Below are 16,721 nucleotides of genomic sequence, written 5' to 3'. Positions count from 1 at the left end.
TGTATTTGACTGTTTATAATTATTTGAGTATTACTATTTTAAATGACTGTCCTTTTAACTGTTGTTTTTGTAGTAGGGATTGATGTCAGTGTTTGAAGAGATGTTTGAATCAATTGAGTATATGATTTGTTTAAGACATTTGTATGCAAACTTCAAGAAGAAGTTTGGTGGTGGAACACTGATAAGGGACCTGATGATGGGTGCTGCTAAAGCCACCTACTATCAAGCTTGGAAGGCAAAAATGGATGAATTAAAGAAGGTGGATCGTGGTGTCTGGGAATGGTTGATGCTAGTGCCCACTAAAAGTCATTGGGGAGGTGGATCGTGGTGTCTAAAAATAGCTAATGGTTAATGACTAATGCACTTTATGTGCTATTTTCTTAAGTATTTTGTAGTGAATCTTAATGTTACCAAATAGTTCATTCGTTAATACCAAAGTTAATTCAGAAGGTAACAAAACCAAAATATTTAGAGGAAAATCACAGTGATCTTCATTCTACACAACATCGTTACAACAAATTTAGAGGACGAGAAGAGGAAAACAAAATCAAAATTGAGAAATAATACACAACAAAATCAAAAATATTTACCTCCCAATAATTAATGCATCTTCAAAATTTCCTTTTGGATTTTCATGTGTGTTTGATACCCACATTCGCATAAACTTATTGCACTCACATTTGGGTGCTTTTCTTCCATTTGAGTTGTCAACTAATGATGCTTTGTTTCCAACCATTTCAAACACTAAAAAACCAAAATGAAGAAGAAGAACAAATCGTGAGGAACAAGAATAAGGGGAATAGTGCAGAAGGTGAATTCGAAAACGAAAATGAAGAAGAAGAAAATGGGATTCAAAAATGCGGAAGAAGAAAAAGAAGGATGTCGAGAGGAAGACGAAGAGGTGATTGGGATCTGATTTAAATTGGGTTTTTTTTTCTTTCCAATTTCTCACATTTTTATGTTTTTTTAATATATTTTTTATGTTTTTTTTTATTAATATTAATATGATTTTCAGATGTGCAAAACCATTAAACACATGCCAGGTTTAAAATAAAAATAAAAATTAAATTTATTGCACAGTGGCGTGCCATGTCAGCGTCTGGAGTGTGTCAGATGGGGCCATGGTGTTTTTTTTTTTGGAGAATCTTCATTTTTCAAGGTTGGAATCTATTTTTTTTACGGTGAGTAAAGACATATTAACCCTTTAATTTATTCTAAAGTTTAAACAATTGAGAGAAAAAAAAAATTAAACATCGAAGAAGGCAATAATCCCATTAAAGAATATCAAGTCATAAACCACCACTAAAAAACTCAATGTTTTGAACTAAACTCACAGTGACTCACTTGTTAGCAGATCAATGGAAGAAATGCTTCTCAATTGATTGAGCTTGGCCGGAAACTACAATGAAATTGATGTTCCATGGTGTGTCTGTTAACACTTTGACCTCAAGTTAGTATAAATTTTTTGGTGAGTGTGAGATTTAAAATAATGCATATTTGAATAGACGATGATCTAAGAACTATACAACATAAATGAAGTATTGGGTTTGGGTAAGCCTCAAGTCCAATTTGAATCAGTAGCCTTCGAGTTGAAGGTGAGAAAAAACACAAAAATGAGAGGTTGATTTGTGTTGATTTTTTCAAAAAAAAAAAAAAATTATTCTAAGTGTTTATGAAAAACAGTTCTAAGTCTAATGAGAAGCAGAGATACTGAAATTGAGGATTCACCGAAATCAAATTAAACACACACACACACACACACAAAAGATTACAATTTGCTCAGACACATTGTAAGAAATTTCTTTTGCCTTAGACAATAAGACTTCTACATTTAGACATTAACAAATAAGATTGTGTTTACACTTGATATACATTCAAAGGTGTACCAAACTTAAAGTGCAAGTGACTTATGAAAACTTAAGAAATTCTAAGGTTGAAAGTTTGTAAGAATTTTTTTAATTGTTTTTGCGTTACTGAATTTGACAAAGTAATGACACTTGTAAGAAGATAGAAGTCTTGTTGTATTTCTTCAACTGCACAGGTCCTTATATAAGAGAGAATGAGAAGACAGTTGCTGAAAAGGTGCCAACACATCAATTAAGTCCTTGATCAATTAAGTCCTTTAGAAGTTTGATTAACGACGTTGAAACTTTTACTCTTATAGATAATATCGTTGAATAGTCATTCGAAAATCATTTGCTTCAAATAGAATGATAAGTTGCATTTCTCTTGTCCTTGAATTTTCTTGTTTGTTTCTATACGAGGTTAGAAGGTGACAAATTGTACTATTCGGAGTTAGATAGCGACAAACCAGGTCAGAATCTTCAGATCCTGACGTCATCTTCAGATGCTTCATTTTTCACAGTCCCTCTAGAGTTTGATTCTATCAAAAGTTTCTTAAGAAAGTGCCTCTTCTGATCAGAGGGTTGACTTTATGGTTGACCTTTCTTCATATCTTGCTTGAAATCATAATAGCTTCTATTTTGATTTAGATGCTTTCTTATCCGTTCAGGGTCTTGATATTTTAGAATCAAAACTTGACGACTCATAATTTAATTCTATGATCCTGCACACTTGACCACACATTAGTATATCCAATTGTTCTTTCATACTTTGTTATGATCAAAACTTCAGAGACACTGTTCAAAACCCATTTCGGTTAAACACCAGTCAATTTATTATGGTTATATAGGAGTTGACTTCCATAACAAGAAAAAGTGTTTTGTGGCTTTCCGAGAGAATTTTGTGATGATTTTAGAATCAAAGAAAACTCGTTTACTTGTTGAGTTATTTTTGAAAGAAAAAAATACGGAGAATTTTTTTTTACCTGCAAAATTTATTAGAAGGGAGGGGTAACCTTGGCGCAACTGGTAAAGTTGTTGTCATGTGACCGTAAGGTCACGGGTTCAAGTCCTGGAAACAGCCTCTTGTGTAAAAACAGGGTAAGGCTGCGTACAATACACCAAATGGTGGGACCCCTTCCCGGACCCTGCATATGCGGGAGCTTCAGTGCACCGGGTTGCCCTTTTTTTTTAAAATTTATTAGAAGACAAGTCCATGCACAAGAAGAACTGAGACCAGTAAGATAGAAAAAACAAATTAAAGGGTGTCTTATATAGGCGTAACACCCAAAAGAAAACTCATACATCAAAAATCTCAATAAATTAAACACACCACCCAGCTGAGGGCTACCACCATAACCAATCAAATTACTAACAACTAAAGTTAACATCAAATCAAAGCAAAACCCCCACACATTGAGTCAAATCCTCAAACTACATCATGAATGACTTCATAAACAAGTTTCAAACACCCATCGCCCGCTATACACACAAAAACCCTTTCAAAAAACCATCAAACCAACCAAACCCCTATAATGCAGTGTCATATTGGATGGTGATTCACAATCCTATGTGGATTGATAAATTTATGAAATCACTTATATTAGAATATTGTCATTGCATTTAGGTTGTTTTGTATTGTTGAATGTTGAATTGATATGAACATGTTATATGGATTTGCTTTGTATTTCTACATATATGTTGTTTTTACATCATGACCCTCTATTGCTGTTGAGGACTATGGTGAATGCCCCAAGTTTAGTAGTTTGGTTTACGTGATGATCACGACAATGCTGAAGCTGAAGCAGAGCGATCTCTCAAAAATCAACCAGGCTTGATGCCACCTGATGGATCTCCAGTACTCATTCATCATTGGTTCAGATTTTCAAGTTCAACTTAGTGTTTTATTTATTTTAGCGTTGTCGTTTTTCCTCTATTATTTTGGGATTCTGACATTAAAACAAATGTAGACAAGAATCATATAGGAAAAAACTCAAAATAAACAAATTGAGTCTCTGAAGATTGGTAAGACTATCGACCACTTGATTCGCTTCACGGTAAGAATGTTGCATATGAATACCAAACAACATCACACCTTAATTAACATTATTCAGTTGTGACTATCAAATTGACTTTCGAGTACAACTTATCGAATTTTAATCATAACTTAAATGAAACAACTGCTAATCAAAATTAAGGATAAACTTCGATGATAGACTTGAAGCCACATATAGGTGTAATCTTGTAGCTGCTGAAGCCTGCGTCAAATATGAGTTTCTCCCATTCTTTCTTCTCTCTTTCTTTTCCATTTAACAAAGTCATCATCATGAAGTCAAAGTCCAATTTCAACTCATTTGTTTTATGATTGTCACTTATTTCATCAATTGATATGTCAATGATTATCACCTTTCCTTTTTTCCCTTTTCCTGAAATAGCTTTTTTGCAGTTCTCCAATATCTTTAAGGATAATTCATCATTCCAATCATGCAGAATCCACTGTAAAAAAAATGATTTTATCAATTTAGTTAATAAATCGATACAAAATATCAAGCTTTGCTAAAATATGTTGTTTAAGAGAATATTAGTTCTTTTTTATTGCCAAGATTAATTAGTCATCAACAAAATTGGTAAAATACTTTGCACCAATAACATAAGAAAATTACTCCTCTCAGTTACGAAATTTCTAATTCCCTTATATTAGTGACAGTTCTGCCGCTGACACTTTTAAGATCGGTTCATTCACTTTTTAAATGTTAAAATGTCAGCGGCAGTTAACTACCGATGTCGCTGATATAAAAGAATATGGACAGTAATTTTCATAACATAATTACCAAAAAAAATATATCTTTTACTCATAACATTTGGTGAACGTACCTTGAGTAAAACAGCATCTGCAGGAGGAATAGATTGGAACATATCTCCACCAACAAATTTCAAATTTTCATCTCCAGACAAGTTACTTACAACCTGTGGTTGGTCAAATACTGTGCATTTGAGGTCAGGAAAAGCTTCATGGATGAGTTTTGTGAAACCTCCTCTCCCACCTCCAACATCAACCAGAGACTCCAAACCTTCAAACACATGGCTACACTCTTGGAGTGCAAGGTTGAAGATCTGAGAATCAGCAGCCATGGCCTCTTGAAACATACTCAATTCACCAGATTCAGAATCTTTGTTAAGATAGTCCCAAAATGACTCTCCTCTTGCGCTCTCAAAGAGACTGAGTTCCTTGTCCTCAGTGAGCCATTTCTTAGAGGAGTGCCACATGTTCAGACGACATGGATGAAGCACTCCGCTAACAAATGGTGACAAACATGTTGATTTGCCACTGACAAGAAGCATTGAAGGAGGAGTGAGAGAATATGTTGTTTCTTCTTCTCCTTCTTTGCCATTCATCAGTGTTGTTTTCGCAAAGAAACCATTGTGTGTTAGCAAACGCAAGAGACGATAAAGGACACTAACTTTCGAAGGGTGGAGTTTCAAAGATGAAGCTAATTCAGTAAGAGTCATTGGTTTTCCATGGTTGTGGATTGCATCTGCTATGCCTAGTTCCACGGCTGATTTGAGTGCCATGGAATTTATAAAGCTGTATATATGTTTGTATAGATGGATTTGAGCATGATACAGCTGAGTTTCTTCACTGCCATTGCACTTGAAATCCATTTGTTGTTATAAATTAAGCTTTGTTGATGTCTTTTGTGTGTGTGTTTTATTTCTTTGAGGGGGATATAATGTATATGAAGTATATAAACAAGTTTGCAACTTATATATATCCAGGACACCGAAAATATATTTCCTTATTTTCTGTCTTGTTTTTAGGTCCCAATTAACACGAGGTGAACTCTTGAAGCTTTAAAAATATTTAGAGGCATTAGGCACATGCCATTATTACATTTGATCTTTTTTAATGTATGCAAAGTTTGACCGATAAACCGGAGAGAAACCTTTTTTTAGTGTATACAATCACCAGTTTGATTGTATGTCATGTGATCATGGAGTGCAAATATTTAATTAAACTTGTTGGACTTCCAAGTTTAAAACTATTAATCTATACTACTTTTTTTTTTTTTTTTTTTTAAAGAAACTATACTACTTATGAGTTCTATATATGGAATCTATTAAAAAAAATTTCCTTTAACTATTATAAGCTACTTCATTTGAAAATCGCATATTTGAATCTAGTATAATAGTTAGATCATAAATTTTTTCGCAGATCTATATTCATACGGACTTACACAACAACATTAATACATAACATCACATAAGAAAATCAAAACTCGATACCCAATACCCTAAAACACTCAAAACCGAGTTTTGAAAGGAAGAAGGGGATAAAATTCCTCACAAATGACATTGAATCATGCATAGGAAGGTAGTATTCATCGAGGGTTTCGTTTTGATATATCGTTTGCGCGATTCAGACAGTATATAAAATGTCCATATAATCTTTTATCATATGAGTTGTACTGATGATATTCTATTAATCCTCTTTTTTTTTTTTTTAAAAAAAAAGCAATTTCTTTTTACTATATCTTACTTAATTTAATGATATAATTTAAATGTGTGAAGAAGATTTTTTCCTTAGACTTGACTGAGTTTTGATGATAAAAACACACATCATAAAAGAAGAAAAATTATGGAGGCACGAGATGAAGATAAAGAATTTTGGATTGTATAGTGTGAATCATTGTAAGTATTGACTTTTTCCTTGATTTATCACTTTCAACATCTATATAACTTAGACTGCTTACAAATTCATTTGAACTTAACTCCAAAGTGCCTGTTAGCCTACTTTCGTAAATATATCACACCTTAACCTCAACCTATAACCCTGAAAAGACCTCTCTATATGTGTGATGATATATACCTTGAATGTATGTTTAGAACTACTTCAATCTCATAGCAAGGTACAATCACATGGCGACTGGAGTGTGGAAAATGCCTTGACCAACGCCACTGGATTTAGGAGATACATACGTGTATCTTGGAATTGTATGTGGTTGAAAGTATGAGTATCTTTTCTAAGCATGTACCTCTTGCATAGAGATGGTAAGTTAGTAAAGTCTGATAGTGAAAGGAATGATAATTTGAGCAAATCTCCAGAAAGGTATGTTTTGTTCTTTAAATTCATGCAAATTCTAACTTCTTGCTTTTGTGTTGCTTGAGGACAAGCAACCGTTTAAGTTTGTGGTTGTGATGACAGAGCATCATATGACATATTTGTCTATGTTTTTAGTACTTTTCTTTGCATTTGAAGACAAATGAGACGAGAGATAGACAGGTTATCATTGGTTCGAGGAACATATTGTATTATTTTCATAGATGTTTTAAGTGTTTTGTAGTGAGAAATCATGTAAATCGACAAATCAAGACATCACATGAAGGATCAAGGAAATGAAGATTGAAGTCAATGGTTCTTAGAAGGTTTTTGAAGACAATACAAAGTGAAGAAAATTCACTTCAGGTTCCTAGGAGTTTCCAGACGGAAGAATGATCAACAATGGGAGAAAAACACAAGAATTCGCACCTCGGTGGCTGCCTCAGACGTCATTTGCTCATGAGGCGGTGTTGCTACTAACTCAGGCGCTATCTGCGTCCCTATAGTTGCCATCTAACTGTAGACAGAAATTGCCTGCAGCTTGCTTTCCAAGCTGGATCGGTGCAAAAGCCCATTTTTCTTCTCCTAAACCCTAGTGAATTATTTTCTATAAATAGAGACCCTTGCAATCATTATTAATCATTCAGAACACTGACGGTTCAAGGAAAGGGTCAAGCTTCAGAGCTTCAAGCCAGGATTTCTTCCTTCTTTTGTTCTCTCTAGGGTATTTTTTTCTATTGTTTTGTTATGATGTATGTTGCCATGAGCAACTGAACCTCTTGATTAGGGTTCCAAGATGAAACCACTCTTATTTGTTGGATATTATTAATAAAGTTTTTATTCAGTTTATGCTTTTATTATGCACGATTTAAATTAGTGCATGCCTCTTCATAATGCTTTTTCAATTGGTTAATCTGAATTGTAATCTTGAGCAATGATCCGTATGATAATAGTAGGAACTAACAACTCGAAACTAGATTAGTTCATTGGCTTTCTAATTACTTGTTCATTAAATAGATTAATGAAATTCAAGTTTTAAATCTAACTTTTATTACTCCCTTCTTTAGAAAATGTCGTACATAACCTATATTAGTCCGACACAGAGTTGTTATGAGAAGTTTCATATGAGTTTTATTTGTTGGTTTCATTAAATCATAAGTAGGCACCACATAGTTGTTTGTTTCTTTATATTTAATTTCGACAAAGAAGAAGGGGGGATTTAAAGGATTTCCTAATCATCGTTAATAATCTTAATCATAAACAAAATCTTACATTGGACAAGACAATTCAACCCTGCAATTCTATTCAATTTTATTTTACTTTCACCCTTTGAAATAAGTTTTACTAATTACTAAGTTGAACGACAATCCATGTGGAGAACGATAAACTCACTACATTATTACTTGTTACGATTTGGTGCACTTGCCAATTTCGTCCATTAGGAACAATAAAAATAAATAAAGATAAAGGGTTTAAAGTTTTGCAATTTAATCTGTTTGCAACAGAGCAAAGTTTACCTGTTTTGATTGCAGAATGTTAGCGGCCGTTAGGATTCTTTGAATCCCTTCTACTTATTTGTTGGAATTACTTAAAAGTCAAGTCTTATTCAGCTTTTAATGTTTTATATCTAAGTGATGAGTTCGTGGAGTTTTGCACCTGCTGATCACATAGGTAGGTACATGTTATGGGTTCATTGTTCTGCAGCTATTAGTTGCAACCATTACACCAGAGTTCCTACGGGTTTTAGTGTTTAGGGTTGTCAATCTTGTAGAGAGATACACTTACACTTGGAGGGTTACATGTAGGTTCTTACTTTCTCAGAGGTATTTGAAACAATTACGGATAATAGGGTTCCTAAATTCAAAGTATCCTAAAGGTTCACTCGCCTATTGAATCTTAGAAGGACATTAACACATTCTCCCTCTCAGTAGTTTTACAAACGGGTAGCCCTATCTCGTATACCTTACCAAGGTGAAAGAAGAATGAAGTTATTAGGTTGATTTAAGTCATGAAGTCACCCGTTTCCTTAACTATTAAACTAGTTACCTCATGATTAAGACATATATTCACCAATAATAGGTATATCACCTCCCTAAGTGCCCTTATATCAGGGTTATGCTTTAGAGGAGACAAATCTTACGCACGATAGTAAAATCAAATAGGATTCGAAAAATAACTGAATAAAGACTTTAAATAAAATAGATAAAAAACTGAATAGAGGTTCATCTTATAACTCTAGCCTAAAAAGATTTTGTTATACATGGTAACTAAATACAAATTACAGAAGAAATAAACATACCTTAGACACTTAGAGTGAGGAGAGAAACTCCTTCCTTGAAGCTCCTAGTGCTTGCCTTCCTGTTGAACCATTTCGTTCTAAATGAGAAACTATGAATGAAAGGCTTGGTATTTATATGAAAAGTTTCCACCTGAAGTTGGGCTAAAAAATCAGGCTTTTTCCACTTAAAAGTAGCAAAAATCAGTTTTGGCCCGACTTTGCTAATGCCCGGGGTGCATAGGCCATCCTTGAGGCGCGTGAGAGTGCAGAAAATGCACCCTCGGGGCACCTGAGGCATGCTTGAGGCGCATGGCCATGTTTGGTGCGCATGGACCATGCTCGCGGGCACATGTCAGTGCAGTATGGTGCGTAAATGCATGTTTCTTTGTCCTTTTAGGTTTTGTTTCCATAGAAGATGTTTTGGGACATTGGAACATAATTTCTCCCTCTGTAATGTCTTTTGAGGCCTCTTGAATCTTCATTCATGATCTTTCAAATGTGTTCACAAGTCTTCAGATGTCTAGCATTGCCGATTTGCGTGATTTCTTCGTGAATTACATCAAACCACCCTAAAATTGTTATGTTTTGGGAAGAATAGAATTACATGTCTCAAATATAGAAAATATTACAAATGTCCCGAAATCGTAAGTAATTGCTCCAATGCTCCATTATTATGAATTAAAAACCTACTGAAATGACTGAAAACATGCTAAAAATAACGTAAGATGACATGTCGTCAACTCCATTAATAGAGGCTTTAGGAATTATAGAACATATTAATATATTTTGGATTTTTTATTTAGTATTCACTACAAGAAAAACTGCATTTTGCGACCTTTAAAATGGCAGATTGCGACTGTTAGAAGGGTCGCAGATGTACAATTGCGACCCTTCCCCAACAGTCACGGATGTTGGGGTCGCAAGTGTCTTTTGCGACCCTTCATAGAACAGCCGCACCAACTGCCGCAAAAGGCACTGCGACAGTTGCTAAGGGTTGCAAATGAGGAGATTCAAATGGATTTCAAGGGACTTGCGACAGTTGGGGAAGGGTCGCAGATGCATAAAATTTATTTATAAAAAAATATTGCGACAGTTTGCAAGGGTCGCAGATGTTGAGTTAATTTAAAAAAAAAATCAGTTTTTTCCTGAATTTTTAATAGAACTATTTACTAATAAAAAATATATAAAACTAAAATAATTCATAATAAAAAATATGAACAAATTCATAAACTAAAATATGAATTTTACATTCATATTCATATAAAATACAAACAAGTGATACAATAAGGTTTCTTGAGTTCCTAACATGAAAATTTAATCAATTATGTAGATGATATTTGGCGAGGAAATTGTTTTGATCAACTAGAGATGAATAGACTCCAAAGAATGCTATGCTCTGTTTGGTGATTCTAAGTCTTCCACCTAAAAATAAGTCAGATTATATAAGACACATCAATTAACAAAAATAAGCAACAATGTCACGCAAGTCATGATTCTAACTTATCGCGCAATTAAACTTATAATTACTTTCTGATATATTTGTCAAAAGTAACCACTATGGAATAACCATTAGCTATTTATTATAGAGAAGCTTACAAGACCAATTAATTGCATTCAATGTGAAACAAATAAATCATTACCCTTTCATTCAAAACACCAGTCTTGAGTTCAAGCAAAACTCCAGGTACTCCAATATGGATGCTAGACCAGCATCTGAACCCTCCAAATTTAGTGAAGGAACTCAATAATATCATTACCTTTGTATTCTTAGACTACTCAAATTTCATCAAAATAACTTAAAAGTCTTGGTATCTAACCCAGATTCGAATTTGCTTGCCGAAAGTTACATTTACAAGTAGATCAACAAACTTATCATTAAAATAATTTTCAACATTCTCAACCTCGAGTAATTCAACCCATAGCACTATTGTTTATCTAGACCATCATATTCTATCTAAATAGTACCAAAATCATAATCTATACCCACCACTTAATAAAATACTTCAACGAAAAATGGTAGAGGGCAATGCATGGAGGAAATGAATAGAAAGCTAGATTTCTTACCAGATTAATTGCTCTAGAGCTTTCCTGTCAAATTTATCAATCACATCAGCAGGTCTTTTGAGAACATTGTATGCCTAAGAAATTTGAGAAACAAAAATGGTTGTTTTATGGACAAGATAGTTATCATCAATTAATTCATTCACTATACAATAAAGAGACCACATATCAATAGTTGTTGAGTATTGTATTCAACACAGCTGCATGCTCTTAAATACAAGACCGACATAGCTTAAATACCTGAGGAACCTAAAAACCAACCGTCCCTAAAAATTTAACCGGAAACCAATTTTCCGGAGCCCCGAAAGAGGCCAAAAAAACAGAACAGCAGCAAAACAAATGGACTTTGAACAAGCCTCATGTATCAACTTTAGTGTTAGAATTCTTAAAAAAAAGCATGGATCATCATGTATCAAGTAACATCATGTTTTTGCTCCAAGTGATTGATATGTATCATTTAGAGTTTATGTTTGTCGACACATTTTATCTATTTAATAACTACGAGTTGAAATATTATTACATGGTTCATTTTCAATTTACCTCACATCTTCATTTTTAGTTTGAATATGATTAATCAATATATGAACAGTGATACATATTAGAATATTGCATACAAAATCAGATTCCAATCTCCCTAACCAAATTCTCTATCAAAACACAAGGCACTTGTCATACAGACCTACACACTGAACATTAGTAGAAAACAGATCCAAGCCTGACCAATTACTTAATATATGTAAATAAATATATCAGTCAAAATGAAATCACTAGATATTGCAAATAGAATATTTAGATTTTTGAGAATATCTACTTTGAATGTATTTTTTGGGAATGAGACCAAGCTTCCTTGACATTGAATTGTTGCACATAAAAAGTTTAAGCATCTTAAAAGTCCAGATCATTTTTCCATGTAAAAGCATCTATATCAGCATTAAGTGTAAATTAAAAGGGTGTTATACCTTCTACAGCGACCATACATTTCCTTTCCAAACAAACTGCACATGGATATAAGCATATAGGTGCTAATTCACTTGTCCTCCAGCCACATTCTCTGTTTGGAATACATAAAATTTGAAGCAGAGTAAAGTAGCTTTGATCAAGTCAAGTATAGATAAAATTATGTACCAAGTTCACTCATTATTGTCAACATTAGCGCATTAAAATATTAGAAGTGCGTCAACTTTCATTCACTTAAAAACTTGATAATCTAATAGGTTGATTTGAACAAATATAACCTAATTTGGTTTAAACTATAAATAAAATGAAAATATCAAAGCACTTTCAATGAAGCTTGACACTCTGAAATTAAATATGTAATTAATGAACCTTAAAAAGACTAAACTCCTCTAGTTAGCAACAAATAGTTTGTTTGCTTTTGAGCTAGGGATCTATCCACACCATAGTATTGGCAAAAACCATTTTCAAAATCTCTAACTCAAACAAATATGCACATAATCACATGACAAACAACCTACAAACATAAATTTGAGTAAATTTTTCCTGGTATCATAAAATTTTATTTGGAACTCTTGATAATCATGCTTGTCACCGCATTCAAAGTATAATCAGTTAAATCCACCTGCTGCCTGCTAGTTGACTAGAAATCAGAGCAGAGTAAATAAATTCATGGAAATAAATGTCATTATTAAAATCAATATATGATAATTTCTATGAAAATTTCTCACATGGTTTTTCCCATAAAGACCAAAGCTGCTGTCAACCAATATCAATCTTCAAAGGTTATTGATTGTTAGGAAGAAATGGATGAATTTTGAGAGGAAGGCTCTGAAAGACACATACCTGACAATGCTCATAAGTGGAAGAGATGTATATGGCGAAGGAAGAACTTGTAAATTTTCGGCTGGAGGTGTTCTTAAGGTGTACTCAAGCCAACTTCTATGCCATGAACGAGCAATCATCAAGGGAGTCCATCCTCAAAACAAAATCAATAGAGTAGACAAAACAATTTGAAATCCATCTAAGATACATAGTGCTTGAGACAATAAAAAACTTTGTTTGCTTCATGCAAGTACAACAAAGTGTCATACATAAACTTATAAAATTGTACATCATTCCAATACGATAGATAGTGAGTCTCGTAGCAAGTTAAAAACAAGGGGTAAAGGTTGTTAAATTTCCTATGATCTAAATAGATCAAAATGTTTATATCTTTAACATGTCAAACTATAAATAAGGTAAATTTATCAGTATCACACATCAAACATGACAAATACTATGTATTTATACATACCCATTTGCATTCTCAGCAGTCAGACTAGCACCCTTGGCAATCAATAGCTGAAAGAAACAGATAATACACAACAGTGATGAATTAATAGAGTTCAAAGATCAATTAACAAAATTAAAAGGCAAATGATTCAGGTTGCAGCTTGCAGATTGACACGCATGCCATGATCAATTAACAGAACTAAGAAGTGAGAAACCCAACGACAGAACCCATTTGCCATGATTCAATTAACGTGACAAAATAAGCATATTAACATAACCCATTTGTACAGAACCCTTCTTTCTCATAACTTAACCCATTTGCAATGATTCAGTTAACAGAGCAAAATTAGTACAAAAATAAAGTTAAAACTTAAACATTATTAAGCAAAGACCTAACAAGAAAAACATAAACTTGAGCATTGTTAAACATAAACCCAGCATTAAAAATAAAAACTATTGCAGTAATAAGCATCGATTCAGTAAGAAAAACATCTACTTGAGCACTATTAAACAGAAACCTAGTATGAAAATCGTAAAGTATAGCAATAATAAGCAGAAACCCAGTAAGAAAAATGAAAAGTTGAAGCTTATTGAGGTTCAAATGCTAACCGCAGCTCTGATAAAGGTGGGTCGTGATGAACAGAAGGAAACGAAAGTGAGAACCCTAGAATGAAAGGTTTGCAGAGACGAGTGAAGGATTTGAGAAAGGTGATCGGTTGAACAAGATTGAGGCTCGGCGGTGTGGTTGGCGGAGAAGCACGGCGGCGTGGCTGGTGGAGATCGGAGGGTGTGAGAAAGGATATTGCTTTTTAGGATTTCATAGATTGAGGGTGAGAGATGAAAGAGATTTAGGGTGAGATGAAGATTTTGAGATTGAGAGAAATTGAAATTGGAGGTTTTAGGGTTTGAAATTGGGAACCGGGAGAGTGAAATTGGGAAGCGGGAGATTGAAAATGACAAAGGGGGAATGAGTGAATTGGGGAAAACGTGTGATATATCACAAAAGCTGCGGCTGTTTGCTAAAGGGTCGCAATTTTTTCTAAAAAATCTGCGGCGGTTGGGTTCAAGTGTTGCAGAAACTGTCGCAAATGTACATTAGAGGCAGTTTTGAGCTAAGGGTCGCAAAGTATGTGTCGCAAAATGCTAAATTTCTTGTAGTGATTGAAAGTCTTGAACAGACATTTATTGATAATAATTTAGAGTTTTGACAGTATCTTCCAGCTCACCTCAATATAGAGGTTTTAAGTGTTCTTCCAGCTCACCTCAATATAGATGTTTTAAGTGTTTAATCAAAATAGAACTTTATTATATTCAGCTCCTTATATTTAATTATTTTTCAAATTCATGCAAAATTTATAAAATATGCTAAATTATAATTTTATTTCATTAAATTATTTTTAGGTTGTACTTTGATCCCATAAATTGTTTTTGTTTCATTTTGCTCCATTAAGTTACAAACACATATTCTCATTAGTTCTTCATTCGAGTACGTTAAATGTTGCTGATGTTGCCTTCTATTGAATTCATGTGAGATTACTATTTACTCTCACATGAAATATGTACATGTATTTTTGAAAATAAAAGAGAGGTGACTCTTGTTTTGAACACTTTAAAGTTATGGACTGATATATGGTGCCAAGGTCACTTATGGGTCGTTGATCGTTTAACTCGTTGTTGTTTCCAATATTCTTTCCACAGTGGATCTTGGATGTATCGGATCCTTGTATCTAATATGGGGTGGCTTTGCTATCCTTTTTTTTTTTAAAAAAAAAATTATGAGTTACTGTAGTTTTGTCTGTAGCTAATCTAATATTGTAGATCTGGCTATCTCAAATTAATTTATTTATGAAAATTATTAGTAGAAATATGAAAGATAAAAAATTATTACTTGATAGATAATTTTCTTTTTCTTGTTTTGCCATTTTCGCTCTCTATAACAACTACACAAAACTTTGTCAACAACAAAAATTGTCAAGACAAAATTCAAAAAAATATATTTTATTTTTTTCTATATTTTTGGCCCCCTCATATAATTTCGGCTAGCTTCGCCACTACTTGTTCCGAAGTCTTTCTATTGTTGAATTCAAGAGGCATGTTATGTTGGTAATAATGGTGCTGAAAGAGTAGTATTTAAGAGAATGCTGAGTTCAAATGTATGTTTATTTTCACATTCCACGTTGACAATGCATGTATGAGTTAGATGTTGCATATATATGCGAGATAACTCATAGTTTCAACGACTAAAGTTTTTGGTAAAGGTGTGTCAGAAAAAAGTCTTTGGTAAAGATATAATGTCAAGTCTTATGAGTTCTTAATCGATTAGTCTGTTGTTACTCCCAATGCTTCCAAACAATAATTAACCACTTTCTGTTTGGAACCTCTTAAACAAAAAATTCAGATTTTGGACAACGAATTATATTTATAAAACAATATTGGGAAATTTATGTTTCATAAGAAACAATAAACATTCGATGCAAACACAAACAATAAACATTACAAATTTGACTTATTGAATTTGTAAATAACTTATTTGCAACAACTACAAATTAAAATTAAGGATAAACTTCTATAAGAGACTTGAAGCCACATATTGGAGTAATCTTGTAACTGCTGAAGCCTGCGTCATATATGAGTTTCTTCCATTCTTTTTTTTCTCTTTCTTTTCCATTATGCAGAGTCATCATTACCATGTCAAAGTGCAATTGCAACTCGGTTAACTCACGATCATCACTTGCTTCATCAATTGATATGTCTATGATTATTATCTTTCCTTTTTTCCCTTTTCCTGCAATTGCAACTCGGTTAACTCACGATCATCACTTGTTCATTAAATAGATTAATGAAATTCAAGTTTTAAATCTAACTTTTATTACTCCCTTCTTTAGAAAATGTCGTACATAACCTATATTAGTCCGACACAGAGTTGTTATGAGAAGTTTCATATGAGTTTTATTTGTTGGTTTCATTAAATCATAAGTAGGCACCACATAGTTGTTTGTTTCTTTATATTTAATTTCGACAAAGAAGAAGGGGGGATTTAAAGGATTTCCTAATCATCGTTAATAATCTTAATCATAAACCAAATCTTGCATTGGACAAGACAATTCAACCCTGCAATTCTATTCAATTTTATTTTACTTTCACCCTTTGAAATAAGTTTTACTAATTACTAAGTTGAACGACAATCCATGTGGAGAACGATAAACTCACTACA

At 33.3% G+C, this 16,721-nt stretch overlaps 1 protein-coding gene and 1 long non-coding RNA gene across 2 annotated transcripts; both read right to left on the bottom strand.

Moving 5' to 3' along the window:
• Positions 1-3,863: 3,863 nt before the first annotated feature.
• Positions 3,864-5,584, bottom strand: LOC146927660 (isoflavone 4'-O-methyltransferase-like). Its single transcript, XM_085700918.1, has 2 exons — positions 4,716-5,584; positions 3,864-4,337 (listed from the first exon to the last, which is right to left on the bottom strand). The coding sequence occupies exons 1-2, from the start codon at positions 5,502-5,504 to the stop codon at positions 4,035-4,037; spliced, it is 1,092 nt and encodes a 363-aa protein (XP_085557044.1). The 5' UTR covers positions 5,505-5,584; the 3' UTR covers positions 3,864-4,034.
• Positions 5,585-10,355: 4,771 nt separating this feature from the next.
• On the bottom strand, positions 10,356-12,231 carry LOC146927659 (uncharacterized). Its single transcript, XR_015005799.1, has 2 exons — positions 10,858-12,231; positions 10,356-10,639 (listed from the first exon to the last, which is right to left on the bottom strand). It is a non-coding gene; the product is annotated as an uncharacterized LOC146927659 (long non-coding RNA).
• Positions 12,232-16,721: the final 4,490 nt, after the last annotated feature.

This window comes from Medicago sativa, chromosome 4 (genome assembly GCF_051527215.1).
Source record: "Medicago sativa cultivar Bolivia chromosome 4, Bolivia_mono, whole genome shotgun sequence".
NCBI classification, from domain to species: domain Eukaryota; kingdom Viridiplantae; phylum Streptophyta; class Magnoliopsida; order Fabales; family Fabaceae; genus Medicago; species Medicago sativa.
The sequence above is the reverse complement of the archived record's forward strand: the minus strand, read 5'-3'. Positions and strand labels throughout refer to the sequence as shown.

Coding starts and splice junctions, on each gene's coding strand:
- LOC146927660 (XM_085700918.1), bottom strand. CDS start 5,504: ATGGATTTCAAGTGCAATGGCAGTGAAGAAACTCAGCTGTATCATGCT. Junction 4,338..4,715: donor CAGATGCTGTTTTACTCAAG/GTACGTTCACCA, acceptor TTTTTTTTACAG/TGGATTCTGCATGATTGGAA.